The sequence below is a fragment of the Oryctolagus cuniculus genome, chromosome 15 (assembly GCF_964237555.1).
Source record: "Oryctolagus cuniculus chromosome 15, mOryCun1.1, whole genome shotgun sequence".
Classification (NCBI taxonomy): Eukaryota; Metazoa; Chordata; class Mammalia; order Lagomorpha; family Leporidae; genus Oryctolagus; species Oryctolagus cuniculus.
In genome coordinates, this window is record NC_091446.1 from 7,446,456 (window position 1) to 7,467,815 (window position 21,360).

The 21,360-nt window shown below is 56.2% G+C and overlaps 1 protein-coding gene across 1 annotated transcript in view; it reads left to right on the forward strand.

Moving 5' to 3' along the window:
• The window catches only part of CPXM2 (carboxypeptidase X, M14 family member 2), a 115,024-nt gene that overhangs the window by 76,336 nt on the left and 17,328 nt on the right, over positions 1 to 21,360 (forward strand). The window contains exons 7-10 of the mRNA XM_070058297.1: positions 5,443 to 5,531; positions 13,821 to 13,944; positions 16,036 to 16,232; positions 17,799 to 17,978. Coding sequence (XP_069914398.1) covers positions 5,443 to 5,531; positions 13,821 to 13,944; positions 16,036 to 16,232; positions 17,799 to 17,978 — 590 coding nt within the window. The remainder of the gene's footprint in view (positions 1 to 5,442; positions 5,532 to 13,820; positions 13,945 to 16,035; positions 16,233 to 17,798; positions 17,979 to 21,360) is intronic.

Sequence of the window (21,360 nt, forward strand, 5' to 3'; positions counted from 1 at the left end):
CCCCAGCGTCTTATGTTGATGGTGCTAAGAGGGTGGAGCCAAAGCTGACTGTGGTGTGTAGAGGCGGGGCCTTTGGGAAGTGATTTGCTCGGGTCATTCCGGTGCAGGTCCGGGGACTGAATCCTAGTGGCTCTAGGGACAGTGAGAGAGACCACATAGGTGTAGACACATGCTCCCCGTGGGATGCTTCACCTGCCTCAGGACGCTGCCAGAGTTAAAACCAATTATCAGCACGAGGCCTTCAGAGCCTGCACCTCCAGAACAGCCAGCAGAAACCTCTTCTCATATGAAGCAGCTGGCCTCGGTGTTTTGTTACAGTAATGAGGCTGGCACATGGGGCCTGCCCCCTGGCTCTAGTGCCCCCAGCATTGTGCAGCTCTGGGCGCATAGCATACGATCAGCCAATGATGTGAAGTCAGTGCAGGCCTTTCGCTTCAAATTAAAGCTACGGGGCTGGTGCTGTGGCATGGCGGTTTCGAGTCCTGGCTGCTCCACTTCCAGTCCAGCTCTCTGCTATGGCCTGGGCAAGCAGTAGAAGATGGCCCAAGTGCTTGGGCCCTGCACCCATGTGGGAGACCTGGAAGAAGCTCCTGGCTCCTGGCTTCGGATTGGTGCAGCTCCAGCCATTGGGGCCAATGGGGGAGTGAACCAGCGGATGGAAGACCTCTTTCTCTGCCTCTCCTTCTCTCTCTGTGTAACTCTTTCAATTTATTTATAAATAAATAAATAATATTTATTTATAAGCTACATCTTCCTAAACCATTGGCCATTGGCCAGATGTGGGCCATGTCTCCTTAAAGATGAGGTCATGAGGTTGCCCTCATTTTTATGATAATTAAGGTAGCAGAACAACAGCCTGGCCAATTAAGGATTTTTTTTTTTAAGGCAGACAACATCGGATGCACAGCGCTGGTGTGAGTCAAAGCTGTGCTTCTTGAGCAGTTGGGGTGATTTCAAGCTGCGTAATTCGGTTGCCACCCAAAGGGAGCAGTGCTTCCTGTTGTCGGTTGGGCTGGCTGGACAGGGTGACCAGCAGGGTGACCAGCAGGCTAATCTGCCCAGGACGAGGGAGCTTTCCCAGGATACGACAGCTTTAGCTTTGAAACCAAGATGGACATGGGCAAAGCAGCCTATGCTTAGGCCACACGTCAGAGACGCTGCACTTACTTCTAAGGGCCGTGGGTTGGGGGTGCCCCAACAAGCTGTGAGTGTGTACAGAGGGGAGCCAGGGCCGTGAGAGCCGTGGAAATCAATGTGAGGACAGTGGGAGGAATGGGGTTCGGCCAGGAACAGCGATGGCAACTCTGTTTAGAAGCTGTGGGATCTCCGTGCTCCGAGGGGAGACGCCTTCGTCATCACAGTTGGAAGGGGTTAAACGAAGATCGCGGGCACACTTGAGCTTGACACGGGAAGCACTTCCAGCAGTTGGGTCTGGGAATAGCAGGGAAGGCTGCCTTGTGGGTGGGGGGAGCTGCTCGTCTCTGGGGGGCCCCAGAGCACTTGTGTCAGGGACACAGGGGACTCCCGGAAGTTCATGGAGAGTTGAAGTGAATTTTGCACAAAAGTTTGAAATCCATGCATAGTTTTTTTTAAAAGATTTATTCATGTATTTGAAAGGCGAGTTACAAAGAAGCAGAGGCAGAGAGAGAGAGAGAGAGAGAGAGAGAGGTTTTCCATCCGCTGGTTCACTCCCCAGATGGCTGCAACGGCTGGAGCTACGCATCTTCTACTGCTTTCTCAGGCCACAGCAGGGAGCTGGATCGGAAGTGGAGCAGCTGGGACTAGAACTGGCTCCCATATGGGATGCTGGTGCTGCAGGCAGAGGCTTTACCCGCTAAGCCACAGCACCGTGTTTTTATAATATGTATTCACCATGAACTTTAAAAATACCCTTGTATGCTTGGATTTCAAAATATTTTGCACCAGAACAAATGGTCTTGTAATTCATGAGCTTCATGCTGTGCCCTTGTACTTGGAACAGATTCTTCCTGAAGGGAGATGGAGGGCAGCCGGGGTGCCTTAAGGCTTTGTGTGTGCGTGTCCGTGTGTGAGGAGCCAGGAGGTACTGAGGGGACAGAGACCAGCAGCTGCTGTCTGCAGAGTGGCTGGGATCTCAGGTCCCTGAGGCTGCGCAGGTCCTGGTGAGTGGACGGGGCACACGTAGCAGGTGCAACACTGTGCAGCTTCCCAAGGCTGCAGGGGCGGAGAACCCCACCCTGGACGGCCCAGAATAAAAGACGCTTGTCGATCACGGTGTCAGCAGGGGTGGTGCCACCCGAGGCTGGGAGGGCGCCCCGGTGCCAGCCCCGCCCCCAGCTTCCCCGTGTGGTGTCTTGGCTGGAGGGGATCAGTGTGCTCTCTGCTTCCTCTTCACAGGGCCTCTCCCTGGGTCTCTGTATTCAGATTTCCCGAGTGAGGTCCCACCCTGGTGCCTTTGTTGTAACTTGATCACCCCAGTTTAAAAACAAAACAAAACAAACAAACAAACAAACAAAAACAAACAAAAAACCCTACCTCCGAATAAGGCCAGGGTGTTGAGGTGGTGGAGTTAGAACACCAACATATCTTTTTTGAGGGGAGGGGCACATGTGGGGTGCACAGTTCGACCCCTGGCGGGGCGCGATCAGTGGACCAGTTGGGATGGAGGAGAATCTTGGAGGGACTTACTAAGGGGTGCGAGTCGGGCAAGGCCACTGAGCGCCCCACATCTGGAGCTGGTGGGCTCAGCGCTGAGGTTGTCTCGAGGCATTGGCTGGTTTTCGGCATCTGGGATCCGCAGAGCCAGGCGCACCAACGCCTCGGGACTTGGGTTTGCCACAGCTCCCTCTGCGAGGGCGAGGCCTCCCAGACTGAATCACCAGCATCTCTGTTGTAGATGTCGCAGGTCCTATTCAGATCAGCCAGTGGAACAAGAAAGATCATGTTGGGTCACATAAATGGAAATCCAGGCTACTGATCTTGGCTTGAGGCGAGAGTGGGGTGACAGCTCTGGGCCTTCCTGTTGGGGTCAGGGTCCCCTCTCTTGCCTCTGACACCTCAAATTCACACCCTCCCATCCCAGTGACTCTGGGGGAGAAGAGCTGATGGGGCCAGGCTGGGTCCGGAGGTCTTCTGAGCCAGCCACCAGGGCCAGAGCAAGTGCGTTGTGATGCGTAGACTGAGTGGCAGGCTCACACCCGCGAGCTGGGCAGGGCAAGTCCATGCTGCACCTGGAGCTGATTCCAGGGGAAAAGGATTCCCCCCATTCGAGGAAGACGAGGCCAGCGGCTCCTGTGAGTGACTGGCCCTGTCTGCGGTGCTCACTCGCCTCTGTGCCTGGGCGATGGGCTCCTAGGAGGGTCTCCGTAAAACAGTGCACACAGAATGAAGGGAAAGTAGGGAGTATTCGTTCAAAATGGGCGAGACTGAACGCTGTCAAACAATTTACAAAGCCCGTGGCTTGGAGCCGGTTCTGGAACTTTCGCCCGTATCCTTTGGCAAACTGGTCTTCAGGAAGGAAAAAACAAGGGCCAGACACAAAGCCCGTTTGTGTGCTCAGCGCTGAGGTTTCTCCGGGCCTTTTCAGAACCTCCCGGGGCTGTGTTCAGAAACAAAAGGGGCTTTCAGGAGGTCCCTTGGAGAGAGGACCCGCGTGGCTGGGGGCCACGGGCAGCTCTCGGAGCGGAGCAGCGGGCAAGTGAGTGTCCACCAATGTGACAGCTGCACTTGACCTTCGCTTTGAAGCCTGCAGGCTTGGAGATCAAAGGAAGGCAGCGTGGTCAGCCCGCACTCATGAGGAAGGTCCTGGGGAAGTGACCAGGGGTGCTTGGCAGGGCCTCGGTGCTTCTGGCTCTCGTTCGGACAAGAGGCCAGTGTGCCCCCCTGCTGTTCCCCGCCCATTGCTAACAGCATTACTGGAAAACCTTCGGTGACTACGGAGCAGCCTGACCTTTTGTGATGTCTGACTTGCTGCCGGTGGCCATGGTACTCAAGGGTATCCCTTCTTTAAGGGAGCCCTGGTCAGTGGGCCGTGGCCAGTGTGCCTGGGGTGTGGGGGGACGCAGGCACATGGCTGGGTCAGCTGAGCCTGGACAGAGCTGTCGGATTCACCATCCTTCCGATAGTGCTGCTCAAGCTGGAGTCGGCTGGAGCCTCTGGAATCTTGTTCACATGTGGACTGTGCCTCAGCAGACCCGGGCTGGCCACACAGCCCGCACTGCTGGTCCTCAGGCCTCCTGACTCCCGCGGAGTCCTCCGGGAGAGGGTGCTCCTCCCGCCTGCCTGCCGCTGCCCTGCCTCCACCGTGGCCCTGGGAGCACTGGGGCCAGCAGGAGCTGCCTGGTCGCTGCCCTGCCCATGGCATTCCTTCTTAGCTAAGCGCTGCTGTCTCCGCCCAGTGAGGGAGCCCCGAGCTGCCCGGGTCAAGACGCTGCAGGCGGCTGGGCGCAGTGGGCCTCTGCCTCTTGTCCTCAGAAGAGGAGCTTGGGGCCGGCGAGCTTCCTTCCTGCTCTGCTTTCTCGCTCTGCCTCCTCTGTGTCTTCTCCTCTCTCTGTGTGCTTTATTTCTGGATTGCAGGAATAATCAGGCCTATAGGAAGGAAAGCGGGAAAATCATTTTGTTTAGGAGAGAGTCGAGTGAGAGCAGCTGTGTGGTCTCCGCGGCCAGTCCCCAGGGCCACCCCAGCTGACACATTCCCGAGGCAGCCGCTGGTGCTGCAGCGCCCACAGGGAATCCCAGCTCGCACCCCCTTCTTCCCCATCGGGGGCCCCTTGTTTTGTGTGATCACAAGTCCCGAGAAGAAGGCTGGGTTCCAGGGCTGGTTCAGGAACTCTTGGTAGTGGTGGACTTGGCTCTGCCTTCTGCCCCAAGCCGACTGTGCCACTGCAGGCTTCCTGGGCCGGCTCCTCCTGGTCAGATGGCCACAGCAGCAGCTGGGCAGTGTGTCTGCCATCTTGCCTCTGGGAGGGGCGTTCCTCCCTCTGCCTCCCTCCTCCCCTTCAGTCAGGACCAGGTAGAGTAGCAGAGGGAGGCTGTGCTCTGGGCGACCCGGAGCAGCCACGGGGGAACCTTGGCGTCTTGGATTCTGGGAGTGAGAAGAGGGGCCTCCCAAGCACAGGTGTCTGTAGGGAGGATGGCAGGGGATGGGTGCTGGCCGAGAGCCTGTATCCCTACACTCCCACAAGGCCGCGTTGCTGCATGCAGTGTTCCTTCTCATGCATTTATGTAGCACCAACAGTTTGCCATCCAGTACCAAGGAGGAACCAGTGAGAGAGACAGCACTGTCTTCCCTGTTGGTGGGTGGAAAACGAGGGCGAGGACTGCTCAGGTGTCCTGCCCGCGGGCACCGCGCCCAAGGCGGGCAGCAGAGACAGGAACCAGGCACTCGCTCCACTGGCTCAGGCCCTGACGAAGCCACAGTGGCGGGGTGTGGGAGTGAATTCAAACCCATCTTTCTGTCCCTAGATCCTAATAACTATTACCACCGGCGGAATGAAATGACCACCACCGACGACCTGGATTTTAAGCACCACAACTATAAGGAGATGCGTCAGGTAAGACCTGGGCTCAAGTCTCATCCATCCTAGGAGCTGTCTGGGAAGCGTGTCATGTGCCCTAAGAGTTTTGAAATTTTGTTTTTAAAAGGAATTAAGATGATGTGCTGGAAATCTGAGTGACCATTTGGTTTCATGAAGACACACAGAATGTCTGTGGTTCAGAGGTTGAGGGAGCCTCACTGGGGTTCAGTAACCAGCAGAAGGCTCCCTCACTATCAAAGAAGTGAGGCAGAATTTGGCTGGAGATGGCACAACAGTTCTTAAGAACCGCCGTGTGTCTGAGCTGTGGCTCTGCTGTAACGCAGGTGTCGGCCGCAGGCTGAGTTGGAGAAGGGTTGAGGGCGACACGGATGGTCCTAGCAGGAAGCGTGCACTGGGACCTGGCGCTGTGCTCAGTCAGCAGTTGCCCACGTCCTGGGTTGCGTTTGCTTAACCACCCTCGGACGGCAGGGCCGGTCCTCATCCTGCAGTGCAGATGGGAACTGCATCCCCCAGGCCTGTGTGTCATTATGCAGCTTATTCATATGCATATTCGTATAATTATTCGAATAATAATTAAGTCGTATTACTCAGATCCTCAGAATCTCAGTTTGGGCTGCACAGTAGCATCACTGGGGGAATTTGTAACTGTGTTTGTGCCGGCTCAGACCAGTTAAAGCGGAATCCTTAGAAGAAAAGCCGGGGGTGGGGGAGGGGGCATGTTTTTGAAAAGCTCTCCTCCTGTTTCTTCAGCCGGGTCTCAGAACTTCTGGCTAATAATAACAATTAGTCGTTCTCTGTGTCCTGTGGCTCTCAGTCCATTGGAAAGAAAAGACAGCCGGAAGAACTGCCCCGTGTTAATCTCGGAGACCAGGAGCTCTGAGCACCTGGCAGCACCCGCGTGGTGGGGGCCAACGGGAGAAGGGACTGCGGGGTTTTAGGGCATCTGAAATGCAGCCCCCTGCCAAGTGCATTGCCTCCAGATTCCTGCTCCATTTGCACCCCCAGCGTGTGCTAGAAAGCACGAGGAGGAGGAGGTGCAGGCGAGTGGGAGGTCCGTGGAGAGCCAAGAAGCTGTCTGCGTAGAGAACAAGCGGGAACATCCCCACCAACCCTCGTGCCGAACCGGGACTCTCTGGGGGCCAGCAGACCATAGAGCGGCTCAAGGGGGCTGGCAGGTGCGGGGCCAGTGGTGAAGATGCTTCTGTGGTGGGAACAGTGAGGCTCGCCTGGCCCCGCGGGGTGAACGGGCTCGGTTGGTCTCGGTGTCAGTTCACTTGAGACACTCACGTGTGGCTTCCAGGCACCTGTCAGCACAGACTTGGAGGTGGGATGTGCTAAAGCAAGCTTGCTGCCTTGCTCTTCAGAGATGCAGATAATGCGTTCAGACGCGAGGCCTGTGACTCATGCCTGCTGCTCCACGGTCACGGGGTATTTATACGCCTGTGCTCACCACGCCACCGTCTGGGCACTGCTGTGTTACCTTAGCTTTGCTCACTGTGCGTTCTCAGAATATCTTCTCACGCCAGAAATGAGACAGATATCAGCTCAGTTGGTGCAATTAATGTCAAGAGCAATCCACGGAAGCGTGCTGAATATGAGCAGGGTCTGCAGAGCTGCCAGCTTTGAATAATTGTCCCACGTGGAAGTCTTGGCATTCTTCTCCCGTTAGGAGGCGAGAGCTAGCACAACGTGCCTCAGGTCACGCGGCAGACGCAGAGCTGTCTGTGCTGCCCCCCTCAGGTGACCCTGGGTGACCCCCGAGTTGGTCCCATAGCCCAGGGCAGCCTCTGTCTGTCCTGCCGAGTATTCCAGCTGGAGGTGATTTGCCACTGGGGTTCTTGGCTTCCGGGGAGGGGGCAGAGGACAGCATGTTTCGGCCATTTCCCCCACATGGGGTCTGCTAGGTTATTGTACCAATCTGTCTACCTGGGGAAACATGGTTAGCTTCTCCTGCTCCTGAAGAGGCATTCGGGACACACCAGAGAGACAGCAGCAGGGAGCCAGGAGAGACCACGGGAAGCCCCTTGTGCTGTAAGGGGACAGTACTGAGAACACTTGCGACGGTCGTGTTTGGTGAACGTCTTCGCAGCCCTGACGCGCTAGGCGGAGGGGAGATGCAGGCGGTGGGGGTGGGGAAGGGAGAAGGAGAAGAAGGAGAAGTTGTGCCCACGCTGAGAGCGTGCGGTGGGGCCGGGGCACTGTGCGGGGAACGGCGAAGCCTCCATAGCCTGTGCCTGGTTTGGAGTCGCTCGGCGGTCTGTTTACCTGCCCTTGGTTGCCCTCCTCACTTGGCGTAATGAGGGCAGAGACCCTGATGCTTTCTCTTCAGTACTGGCACTGATCAGTTTGTGTATGGCCCTGGGGGATGAGGGGGGAAGGCGGCTGGTCTGGGTGGCCCTGGCTGGGGGGTGGGGGGGCTCTGGTGGCAGAGATGGAGAGACGGTACCCCAGCAGAGAGGACAGGCATGCCCCTGGCACCATGGGAGAGGCAGCTGGCCCGAGCCTCATCCCCATTGTGAGGTCAGTCGGTCTTTTCCTTGCAAGCAGTGCTGTGTTTCCGGAGTGGAGTGCTAAGTGCACAGTGGACAGTGGAGTGCTAAGTGCACAGTAGTCCACAGGTGAGGGAGCCCTGGCCTGGAGGAGGAGGGGCAGGAGGAGTGGTAGCTGCTCCTGGGGCCCTGTTGGAGTGAGCTGGCGTGGAGAGGGTCTGGCATGCCTCTGGAGCGGTGCTGGTTGGTTTGAGGGAGCAGGGAGAGGATGCAGAGGTGCTGAGCCCCAGGTTGGAGGGTGGCTTAGCTGGTGCTAGATCCTGGATAGCTGAGGACGGCCAGAGCCGCCAGGCCATGGGACAGCAGCCGAGCCTGCCCACCTGCGCCCCACTCAGCCTGACCTGGGGTGGGCGATGGTGGCAAGGGGCCAGGACAAGGCAGACACAGCCTGCGACCCAGACACAACAACTCGAGACCGGATGCCTTGCGCCATGATTGCTTCCACTTCCCCTTCTCTGGACCAGGGGCGGTGTCTCATTTCTTAGGCAAATGAGAAAAGGTGATGGCCAAGACTGCTTTCTCTCCTGCCTTCTTTGTAAACATCGTCATTCACTGGACACATGAGGTTGTATCCACGTCAAGTGCAAACCGAAGGCTCAAGGTGAGTCCTTCACGAACCCACTAAGGAATCATCAGGCACCACTGCCTCTGCCCATGCCTCAGCCCACGCTGCTGCAACGAAACCCCAGTACCTCACGGTGCTGGGCACTGAGATGTCCGAGATCAAGGCCCCGGGAGGTGCGGCATCTGGTGAGGGCCCGGTCTCTGCCCCCAGGCAGTGCCTGGGTGCTGCATCCCCTGGGGAGAGGGCGCATGAGCAGAGAGGCCTCGCCGGACCTCTCCACGAGGGCTCTTCCCAGCCTTCCTCGCCCCCTAAAAGCCCCACCTCCGGAGAGTGATGTGCTGGGTCTGGGGTCCCCACACAGGAATTTGGGGAGACCACGCCAGCCTGTGTCCCTGGAGGCTTTGCTGGTCTCTGATCAGATTCCACGGGATGACTTATTTATTGATCAGGAGGGAGCTCTGTCTTTGCCTCGCGTTTCTCCGTTGATGGATCATTGGCGGTTTTCCCTGCTGTCCGCGTGGCCGTGAGTGTGGTACTGTGGGATGTTCCTGCGTGTGGACACACCCCAGTAACTCAGCGGTTGTCCTGCTCTGCCCTGTTTGGCTCCCTCCCAACTCTTAATGAATCCCGACAAAGCAGGAAACGTGCGACAGCAGGTGTCACCATGCACATGGCTTCAGCAGTTTATGAATCACTCCCTTCTAATACTGATGACTAGCAAAGAGCCTTTGTTGCGTCTCCTTAGCGCAGGTGGGAAGCAGGGGGCCCAGCACCCAGCAGAGAGCAGTGTAGCAGGATGACCCCACCTCAGGGCGGCAGGAACAGGACCTGAGGGGGCTGAGAGCCTTACAGCCCGGTGCCCTCGAAGGCCGCGTCGCTCAGCCTGTTTTGCCTCACTGCCTCCCTACCAAGCCCTTTTAAACAGTTTTTTTTTCCCCTTGAAGCACTCTCCCCTCCGTTAATCACACCATAAGGGTAGCGTTGAGTTTTGGAGAGTCACAAAGCGCTGTCATAGCTCCGATGATTTGGCCCTAGAAGAACCCATTTTCATCTGCCTTTTGAGAATCCACGCTGGAGGCCAGATGGCAATTCCTTCCATGGCTTCTCTGGAGCCATCAGGACCCAACCCCAGAAGAAAAGTAGTTCACTGTTCTAGTGGTTGTCTCCTGTGAGAAGGAGCTACGTTTGAATGGGGGAACCTCATTCCCAGTGACGTCACAGTGGCCGTGCTGGGAAGAGCAGCATGGGTGACCCACGTCAGGGAGCTGGTGGCCGTGGAGAAATGCAGCCTGGCCTTCCAGAGGGCCCTGTGCAGGCACAAGTATAGAGAAAAGTCTTCAGGGGCCTGCGCTGTGGTGTAGTGGGTGAAGCCACTGCCTGCAGTGCCAGCATCTGATATGGGCGCCAGTTCGAGACCCGGCTGCTCCACTTCCGATCCAGCTCTGCTGTGGCCTGGGAAAGCAGTGGAAGAGGCCCCTGCAGTGGCATGGGAGACCTGGAAGACACTCCTCGCTCCTGCCTTCGAATAGGCGCAGCTATGACTGCTGCAGCCATTTGGGGAAGTGAACCAGAAGATGGAAGACCTCTCTCTCTCTCTCTCTCGCCCTCTTTTTCTCTGTAACTCTGCCTTTCAAATAAATAAATAAATCTTTAAAAACAAATGAAGGGCCTTCAAATCATGTCTCTCCTGGAAAAACAATGCTTGTGCTGCAGTGACACGCGGTTGATGTCTTCACTGTCGCTGAGCTGTTGGAGGGAAAGCGTGTTGGGTAGAACTGATCCTGGTGACTCGTGGTCCCAGTGTCTCCGTGGCTAAGTGTGCATCCCTAGAGAAGAGCACCCTGGTCTTCCTCCAGTGCCATGGGCATGGTCTCCAGCACTGGCAGTGCATTGCACCTGCGATACTTGCAAGAGAAGGTTAGCGTGGGAGGACGCCAGGCCTCGGCCGAGGGCTCCCATTCCTTCCCCGGTTAGTGGCGAACCACCTGGCTCCTGTCTGCAGAAGCGGTCATTGCTCTGCCTCCAGACAGTTGACACCGCCTCTCAGGACTTACTGAGGTGACCCGGGAGGAGTGACTGTGACCCAGCTAGGAGGAGGGACCTGGGAGGAGTGACTGTGACCCAGCTAGGAGGAGGGACCCGGGAGGAGTGACTGTAACCAAGCTAGGAGGAGGGACCCAGGAGGAGTGACTGCGACCCAGCTAGGAGGAGGGACCCAGGAGGAGTGACTGTGACCCAGCCAGGAGGAGTGACCCAGGAGGAGTGACTGTGACCCAGCTAGGAGGAGGGACCCAGGAGGAGTGACTGTGACCCAGCTAGGAGGAGGGACCCAGGAGGAGTGACTGCGACCCAGCCAGGAGGAGTGACCCAGGAGGAGTGATTGTGACCCAGCTAGGAGGAGTCCACAGAGCCTCAGAGAGGACAGTGCACTATGGTCATCTCTCAGCAGGGTCAGATGACACCTGCTGGCCCTCGTGACTCCACTACACTGTCACAGACAGGGCTGTGGCACCAGCTTTGAGGTTCCCAAGTCCTGGCTCACCTGTGCCAGCTGGGTGATACTCATGTCCCCCCTGAGCCTCGGTCTCCATGTCTGTGGAATGGGCAGAATCCCTTCTGCCCTACCTACTGCGCTCATGGTGAGATCCAACAGAGAAGCGGTACATATTCTTGCATTCTGGATAACCTGGTGGGTGGCTTCCTTACCGTGTCTTTTATTAACTTGTGCTGCTGCTCATGTGCGGGTCCAGCCACCCCATTATGTTTGTCCCTCGTGGTGGTGGATGTAGAAGACACGTCTCCCCTGTGTGTCGTATCTCCGCTGCTGGTGGGCTTCTCTGTCTTGCAAGCAGGGGCCTGGTAGTCCGTTTCCTCCCACTTGAGTGCGTGACGCAAGGTGAGTTCTCATGACGTGGCCACGCGCTCCTCCAGGACCACTGCCCCTGGACTCCGGCCAAGGCTGAAGCTGCCAGTCCTGGTACTGTGTCAGAGAAGCCAGCCACAGTGCAGTGCATCTCTGCACCGCCTCAGAGATGCCCCTTAGCCCCCCACCCCCGCCGCCACCCAGTGGTGACCGAGTGCCAGGGTGTGAAAGCCCCCAAAGCACGTGGCACCCAAACCCTGCCACGTCATCTGTGCTGCACAGTCTCGTGGACCTTAACCAACAGATTTGTCTGTTCACAATTTGCAAGGACGTTTGACGGACGATTTGGCAGATCAAGAATTTTCTGGAAGATCATTTGATCACAGTCGGGTCTCTTTCCTCCATCTCCGCCCATCAGCTCATCTTCAAGGGGCACCTGCCTGCCCCTCACCAGCTGGGACGCCCTTCCTCTGGCCCTACGGAGCCTGAGTGTCTTTACCGTAGTCATGAAATTGTCCCATTAACACCCAGGCTCTGCCAGGAGCAGGCGCCTCAGTGGGTGCCTCGGGACCAGCAGGTGCATCGGTGAACATGGATGGAAAGACAGATGCCCTTCGAATCAGATCTTCTTTCCCTCGGGAATCGCTGAACACAGTTAACTCAGCAAATCTGAGCTAACCCAGGGCTGGCGTTGCACAGCAGATCAAGCCACTCTCTGATGCCAGAGTCCCATTTCAGAGCGCTGGTTCAAGTCCAGCTGCTCTGCTTCCTGTCCAGCTCCCTGCTAGTGTACCTGGGAAAGCAGTGGAAGACGGCCCAAGTGCTTGGAAGACCTGGGTGGAATTCCAGGCTCCTGGCTTCAGCCATCTGGGGAGTGAGCCAGCAGATAGAAGATCTCTCTCTCTCTCTCTCTCTCTCTCTCTCTGTCACTCTGACTTTAAAATAATTTAAAAAAAAAGAAAAAGAATAAAAGAACTCACTCACAGGTCCGTTCAGCGATGGGAGGCAGAGCAGCCTCTGGCAGCGCGTCTCTGGTCCTCTGCCTCCAGGGACAGCTCATCGGCCTGTGACCAGCGAGCCGCGTGCCTCCATTGGCTCTTGGCTTGTTCTCACAGCCCACAGCTGTCAGTCCGACTGGCGACCTCTGAGAGCAGAATCCAGAGAACGGCACGCGTTGACTTCACTTCCTCACTTCCCCGCGGTTTAAAATTGCAGCTCCCTGCAGTCTGCTCACCCAGCACTGGGGAGCGGGGCCACGGCAAGTCTCTGTGCCCTACTGGAAGCTCACGGAGGCGGGTGGGCCTGTTTCCTCCGCCTGGCCATGCAGGTGACCCTCACGTTGTGCGAAACCTTGACACTTGCCACGGAATATTCATCCGGGCAGGGATGGAGTAAGAGCCTTGTCCCCTTGAGGGTCTGCAGGCTAGTGAGGGGACAGTAAGAAAACAGGAAGTCCCAGCGGAAAGGTGACAGCCCCAGCTGAAGGAGGTGACGCCCGCAGTCAGGGAGGACAGCGTCTTAGACTGCTCAGGCTGACGTAACGAAAAAACCAGAGACCGAGCGGCTTGGGGATGACAGCAGGGTGTTGCTCAAGGTTCCGAGGCCGGGGAGTGCAAGGCCAAGGTCCCAGCCAATCTGGTGTCCGGTGAGGCCTCGCTCTGTGGTTCACAGATGCCACCGTCTCTTTGTGTCTGCACGTGGCAGAAGGGCAGGCACGCTCTCTCGGGCTTATTTATTTATTATAGAGAGAGACAAAAAGAGATCTCTCTTCTAGTTCACTGCTCAAATGCCCACAACAGCTGTGGCTGCGGCCAGGCTGATGCCCAGGAGACCAGAACTGCACGTGGGTCTCGCATGGGTGGCAGGGACTCAAACACTCGAGCCCTCAGCTGCTCCCTCCCAGGGGTGCGGATGGGTGCATCTGCAGGGAGCTGGAGGGCAGGAGGCAGAGCTGGCACCGGAGCCCGGGCGGTTTGATAAGGATGCGGGCGTCCCAGCAGGTGTCGTCTCTGCTGTAGGGACACTGATTCCACTCGATTCGTGACCTGCTCTCGGTGCCCTGGCCCTGGGAATCGGGTATCAGTGTGGGCATCTGTGGGGAGGCACAGCCGTGGACCACAGCAGGAGCTGGGCGGCCGGGAGTGTCTTCCCAGAGGAGATGACCCCAGGGCGGGTGCGGGAGGGAGGTCTGTGCTATCCCCGGGGTGGGGGGGCACCAGGAGAGGTAGAGCAGCCAGGAGGTGAGGAGGGCGGGGGTGTTCAGCCAGGGCTGCCTTTGGCGGCCCCTGCCCCTGAGTACCCGGCCGTGGCTTGTCTTTGTTTTGCAGCTGATGAAGGTTGTGAACGAGATGTGCCCCAACATCACCAGGATTTACAACATCGGCAAAAGCCACCAGGGCCTGAAGCTGTACGCCGTGGAGATCTCGGACAACCCCGGGGAGCATGAAGTCGGTGAGGGATCCCCTCCCCCGCCCCGGCCCGGCGAGGACGCAGGGCGGGACCGGTCCAGCGGTGGCCTCACGTGCAGATTCTGCACGCCTCCGTCCTTGAACCCCTCGTCTGGTGATAGGCGCTGCGGGATTATTGAAGCGGGAATCTCTCCCTTTCTCCAGATGGGCGGTATTCAGGTCTGGCCCCAGCCCCGAGATCAGTACCGACGGCCAGAGAGGACAGGGCTGAGACAGGACAGAACTGTCTCCTCCTTCAGGCGATCACGAACAGCTCAAATCAGAGGGAGCCCTCTTTTTAAATAAGTCTTCTGCCTTGCTTTGAAGCGTTTCCTGTGTCCAGGCCCGCCCCAGCCTGTGCTCCGATGGGTCGACCTGGGAGCACAGTGCAAATCCAGGGCTGTCCGGGGGCAGAGAGGTGTCGCACTCATTCAGCTTGAACGGCCCTCGGTATCTCAGGGGTCCTTCTCGGGGGCCGCTCGGTGAGGCTAAAAGCTTTGCTGGCAAAATCCCAGTTTCCTCCAAGGCAGAAGCTTTGGGGCTGAGGGAGAGTTCAGCTCACGCCGGCACTGATAAGCCCTGTGTCTGTCTGTCCGTCTGTGTTGCCCCTGACGGGGTAGCTTATGAAGAATGGAGGTTGTTTCTCGTAGCCCCTGAGGCTGGGAGGTCCACGCTCCAGGTGCCAGCAGGTGCAGGGTCAGGCAGGCCTGCTCCCCATGAGACTCCTTCTTTCTTCGTCCTCATGCGGCAGGAGGCACGAGGGCACAGGGGCCCCGCTGGGTCCCTCCAGCCCTTTTCTAGGGGCTTGAATGCCACTCACAGAGGCTCCACCCCCATGATGACATCACCCCCTAAAGGCCCCACCTCTTAAAACTCACATTTTCTCTCAGGTTCCAACCCAGATTTTGAAAGGATACCACATTAGATCCTGGCACCCCAAATATTTTGTGTTTTAATTTTCATTTGAGAAGCAGATAGACAAAGAAGACTCTCCCATCTGCTGGTTTGCTCCCCCAAATGCCTGCAAGGGCTGGGACTGGGCCGGGCAAAGCCAGGAGCTGAGAACTCGGTGTGGGTCTCCCACATGGTGGCAGGGACCCAGACGCGGACTGTCAGCGGCTGTTTCCAGGGCGCACATCGGCAGGAAGCTAGAATGAGGAGCAGCGCTGGGCCGTGGGCCTGGGCACTTGGGTAGGGGTGCAGCATCTTCACCACTAGGCCAAACACACTCCGCCCGCCCCCCAACTTACTTTTTTAGCAGCCCTAGAAGTTCAAAAGCTGAGCTTTGAAAGAGAAAATACTCATGTGCCTCCTTTGCAAAACTGTGTCTCTGCTGACTAACCCCGATGGGCCATCTCCACCTGTGTGTCCCTGTAAAGCTTAATAAGAAGTTCCTTTAAGAAAAATAATTGGCCCTCCAGCCCTCAAATGAAAAATAAGTGCTATGGCTCACGTTTAACTGTTGAGTGGTTACCCCGAAGCACTGCATTTTAGCTGTTTTTTTTTTTTCAAGATTTATTTATTTATTTGAATGGCAGAGTTACAGAGACACACGCATACACAACAGAGAGAGGGACAGGCAGAGAGAGGTCTTCCATCCACTGGTTCACTCCCTAAGAGGCTGCAATGGCCAAGGCTGGGCCAGATGGAAGCCAGGAGCCTAGAGCCTGGAGCCAGGAGTTTCACATGGGTGGCAGGGACCCAAGGACTTGGACCATCTTCTGCTGCTTTTCCCAGGTGGATTAGCCAGGAGCTGGATCAGAACTGGAGCAGCTGGGACTCCAACTGGCACCCATATGTGATGTCAACATTGCAGGTGGTGGCTTTGCCCGCCTCACTACAGCGCCGGCCTGTATTTTAACTGTTCTTGCGAATTTAATAGTGACCATTATTACTCTGTGGCTGAGGTCACCCAAGATTCTTCTACACATTTTATCTACTTCACTGGGAGTAGAAAGTTGTCCTGGTATGATTTCAGAGGTTTATCTGAAACGGCAAGTTCCTGTTTCGAGACGCTTTCGCCCTGGCCCAGCGTGTCCGGCTCCTAGCATCCCGACCAGGGCCTGTGTGTCCGTGTGTCTGTCTCTGAGCGCAGGTGAGCCCGAGTTCCACTACATCGCGGGCGCCCACGGCAACGAGGTGCTGGGCCGTGAGCTGCTGCTGCTGCTGCTGCAGTTCCTGTGCCAGGAGTACCTGGCCCGCAACGAGCGCGTCGTCCACCTGGTGGAGGAGACCCGCATCCACATCCTCCCGTCCCTCAACCCCGACGGCTACGAGAAGGCCTCCGAGGGGGTACTGGCACCGGCTCCTCCCACCCCTTGCTGGCAGCTGGGCCCCGTGCTGGGGGACACCACAGCCATGAGTCTGGCTCAGTTGCCTCCCAAGCTGGCTTGCAGGAGGGCAGTCTGCCGGGGTGGGGAAGCCCACAAGGTCTGTGAGATGCAGGGTGGAGTTGAGAATCCCTAGGACCCCAAGGGGTGGGCCTGCCTGCTGAGTGGCAGGCGAGACCAGGAGTCACAGCGTGGCAGGTGCCAGGCTCTTCCAAACAGGCATGGGAACTGGAATTACGAGAAAACTTTAGTGCAAAAAAAAAAAAAATTGAAATCCATGAGGTTTGTTCATTGGATGCATTTTCCATGAAATTTTTGAAGACCCCTGGTTTCCATGATTTTTCAAAACTTTTCTGCTTTAAAATAAATTCTGTTTCCCATGTACTTTTTTAAAAAAGATTATTTATTTATTTGAGAGGCAGAGTTACAGCCAGAGGGAGAGACAAAGATGTCTTTCATCCGCTGGTTCACTCCCCAAATGGCCACAACAGCTGAAGCTGAGCCAACCTGAATCCAGGAGCCAGGAGCTTCTTCCAGGTCTTCCATGTGGGTACAGGACTTGGGCCATCTTCTGCTGCTTTCCCAGGTCATTGGCAGGGAACTGGATCAGAAGAGGAGCAGCCAGGACTCAAACGGGCACCCATACGGGATGCAGGCGCTGGAGGTTGAGGCTTAACCTACTACGCCACTGTGCCAGTTCCTCCCACGTACTGAAGTACCCTCGTATGCACTGATGGTAGCCAAGTGTAGCCCAGCATCTTACGCTGAGCGCTCAATCACAGCGTGTGTGGACCCTAATTATCATCTTCGTCCTCTCATCAGTCCTCCGAGGAGAGTTGTTACTATTATGATAATTAGGGTGTGGAGTTTGCATAGGTTATAGGTAGGCACAGAGTAGAATTACGTAGTGTAGAGTGCTGTGTAGAGCAAGGTAGTGTTGGGTCACGTTGCATATCCGCAGTGCAGCGTCACAGTGTCGGAGCCGAGAGTGGAAAGCGGTACCTAAAGCAGCGGAGCCCACCGAATGAAAGCTCTATGATACAGAAACACGGCTGCGCTCATGGGTGCACATGGTTGGGTAGGGACTGGCAGTGCCAGGTAGTGAACCAGAATCGTGGGCAGGGCCAGGCCAGGGCACTCGTATTCTCTTGAAACAGGTGTGTTGATACTACAAGGTAGGGTCTTATTACAATGGGTGGTTCTGCCGGCCGGTGGGGAAGAGAGAAGGAAGAGGGGAGGAAGGAGCCCCATCTTTCTGAGTAGGGCTGGGTGGCCGTGGGGGTTGTCTGGATGCCTCTTTGGAGGGGTGGGCTTATATTGCTACGCCCCCCAAGAGTTCCCAGCAGGCTTCTCGGTGTCCCCTTGGCATGCCATCATCGGGCCCCAGGGGGGTCCAGAGGCTTAGCCGTGGATGGGGCTTCCCTGGGGCGGGCGTTGGGTCTTCCTTGCAGAGTGTGGGGCTTCCCTTGGAACGGGTGTTGGGACTTCCCTGTGGACCGTGGGCTTCTCACACTGCACTCTCTCCCAGGGCTCGGAGCTGGGAGGCTGGTCTCTGGGGCGCTGGACCCATGACGGGATTGACATCAGCAACAACTTTCCTGACCTCAACACGCTGCTCTGGGAGGCCGAGGACCGGCAGGAAGTCCCGAAGAAGGTTCCTAACCACCACATTCCCATTCCTGAATGGTTTCTGCATGAGAACGCCACGGTGAGTGACAAGTGCTGTGTGCAGAGCTGTGGGGGTCACAGAGCAGCCTGGGGGACGTGCAGGGGCCTTGGGGACGTGCAGGGCACATGGCATTTCCGAGCGAGACAGAACCAGTTTTTCTTTCTTGTTTTCTCCAGAAGTAAAGTGTGCTGGTTAATAGCCAACTTTTAGACTGACCCTTGGGAAATTCTTCATAGAAATCATTGAATTATATTTTTTTGCAACCACCGAGTGCTTCAAAATGACACGACACCCCCTGAATTGTGTGTGCGTCGCTATCATAATGATTCTCATCGTTGTCAATTATGTGACTGTGAAATTGTCCTCAGCCCACACGGATTGTTTGATCTGTGTTATTTTCATTTTAATGAGCAGTCTCCATGGATTATTGTGTGTGGTGTTCCTTTGGAAAGAAAAATGAAATTGATGAGGAATGTTTTCTGAAAATTTCTCGGGTCTGGTCTCGCAAAGAATGTGTTGTAGAAGAAGCGGTGCTCACGGCATGGCCCATGCCTTTATCACCCACAGCAACTCACCTCCGTCCCCTGACTCCCAGGCCGTCCGTGAACTTCAGGTCTGCCTTGGTGGGCACATCAGTTAGGGTTGGGTTCAGCTGCAGCAACCAAAAAATCAAAATGAGTAACTTAACAAGGGAGACAACTGCTGCTTTGTTCACAGGAGAGGGTCTTGAAGGCAGAGCTGGCCAGAGAAGGCCGGTGACTGTGAGGGAACCCAGGATCCCTGTCTCCTCCTGCCCCGCCGGGCGACCTGGGACTTCTGTCATCAAGCCCATAAGCCAAGGTGGCAGTCGGTGCTGAGCTGTCGTGTCCATGGAGAAAGAGGAGAGAAAGGGCTTTAAAGAGAGGAGGGTGCTCAGACTGCTTAGTTGCCTACAGGAGACCCTCTGCGTGAGCCCCCTGCCCAGGCCTCACTGGCCTGAGTTCAGCGGCCTATGGTGCCACCGCAGTGAAAGGCCGCGTTCAGGCACACGTGCTGCAAGCCCCAAACGGCGCTCGGCATCTGATCAAGGGAGGCAGCTGCAGGAGGCAGCAGCTCCTGTGTGAGGCTCTGCCCGGCACAGCAGTGCGGGCACCACTCACGGCAGGGCCCACGAGGGCGGTCTCACCCCGGCGGCCCCGGGCTGTGGCATGCAGGCCCTCAGAAGTCGTGGGGTGGACATTGTGGCGCAGTGCGCTGAGCTGCACTTGCAATGCCCATGTCCCCTTTCGGAGTGCAGGTTTGAGTTCTGGCTCCTCCACCTCTGATCCAGCTTCCTGCTAATGCTGCGTCCTGGGAGACGGCCGATGATGGCCGAGTGCTTGGGCCCGTATCATCCACGTGGGAAACCGGGAGGGAATCCTGGGCTCCAGGCTTCGGCTTGGCCCTGCCCTGGCGTATGCAGCCATTTGGACAGTAAACCAGCATACGGAAGATATCCCTTTCTCTCTCCCTCATCCCAGCAGTCGAAGGAGGGGGACAAGCATGGCAATGCAGGGTGGCTTGCTCAGGACACCCAGGGCGGCTCGTGGGGGTGAGGGATTCAGGGCTCTGTGTGCTCCGAACCCTTCCTCATGGTTCCTGTCTCCAATGCACAGGGTCCCCCCTCTCCCCCGGGTGTCATCCTCGTGACGTTTTGCAAAGCTGAGGACACAGGAGCTGTTACCACTGGGGAGTGCCGGGACCGAAACTGGGGTTTGGTGGCCAGCGTTCCGCGCCCTGAGGCTGCACGAGATGAGCCATTGGAAGTCCACGCTCCGGCCAGTCGTGCAGGGTTCCTGTTCTCAGTCTCTGCTTGGAGACTGGAATCCGGTTGTGGAGCTCGTACTTAGGACAGAGGGAGACCTCACCCACACCTGCTCTCCCTGCTCCCGTCCCCAGTCAGGGACGTGCTAGGGAGGCAAGAAATCACCAAAGAGGGAGCCGTGGATAAGACGTGGAGCAGGCTCCACAGGGGGCCCCGACAGTTCTGGGACCAGCAGTTGGAGAACAGATGTGTTTGCTCATCAGTGCTGGGCGCACTTTCAGCACCTGCGGATCCACTAGGGATCCGCAACCTCAGGGAACAGGAGTCGCACAGAGCCCGGCCCCGTGACCGTCCAGTTACACTGAAAGACGGGTAGAGGGCTACTGTACAACAGTGCTGAGCATTCAGAAAAGATGTTAAAACTTCTAATAACAAACGGGTCAAAGGAAAGACTGTACTGGCCACTACAAAAACATTAAAACTGAATGATAATGGCAGCATGACAAACAAAAATGTGTGGAATACAGCAAAAAAAAAAAAAAGTGCCTTTGAGTAGCTTGTACCTTTTAGTGATTAAACAGCTAAAGAAAGGCTGAAAATGAACTGACTTAAGAAGTACATAGAAAAATACTAGAAGAAATACAAAGAAAGTAGAAAGATTGATTAAAAAGTAAGAAGAGAAACCAATGAAAAGGTAGAAAAAATGAAGTCATTTGCCTGCAGGAAGAAGCACTTGGTAGAATTTAATAATCACTCCCCACACAGCCTCTTAGTAAAACCTTAGAATGTAAATGATTCACTTCTGGGGCCAGGAAGACTACTTAAACACAATACACTCAGCATTAATCATAAAATAAAAGATTAATAAATTCAGCCACACCAAAATAAGAAAGCCCGTTCATTGAAAGACTTTAGAACTATAATGACAGGCTAAGCCCTGGGAGAAGATATTCTCAAATTGCATCACTGAGAAAGGATTAGAATTTTAAGAGACATAAAGGATAACAAATAAAAAAAATATGAAGAGCTCAGTAGCAAAAATGGGCGAAAAGTGTGAAGAGGCAACGTGTGGAGGAAGCAGACGGTGAATAAGCGTGAAAGATGCTGCCCCTGGCTCCCGCTGGGGAGACGCAACGACAGAGCCTGTGACGTCCGCCGAGGGGGGCATGGGAGGGTGGGTCTCCTGCCCACCGTGGGCACTGCGTGGGCACACGTGTGCCCCAGGGCAGGCCAAGAGAGTTCCAAGCACTACTGTTCCCTTCGGCAAAAGACCGAACGTGCCCCAGCACACCCTCACCGTAAGCGCACATCAATCATACTTCATACTGAAGTGGAAAAGACTTTAGGGCAGCTGTATTCAACAGAGGCAACTCTTACGTGGCATTGGGTGGAGAGAACCAAATTGCAGAAAAAAATTCAGAGCCACCACCCTCCTGCCTCCCTTTAGATTAAAAGCAAATCAAACTCAAAGATGCCTGTTTAGGCCAATTCATCAGGGAGAGAATGAGAACTGATGGCCGAGGGAGGGGAGGGTGGAGTCACGTGGGTTCATGGAAGTTAGCGATGGCAGCCGGCCTTGGGGGCTGGAGGGTGGCTCACAGGGGCTCCTTCTTACACGGAAGCCTGCCACAGGCCAGT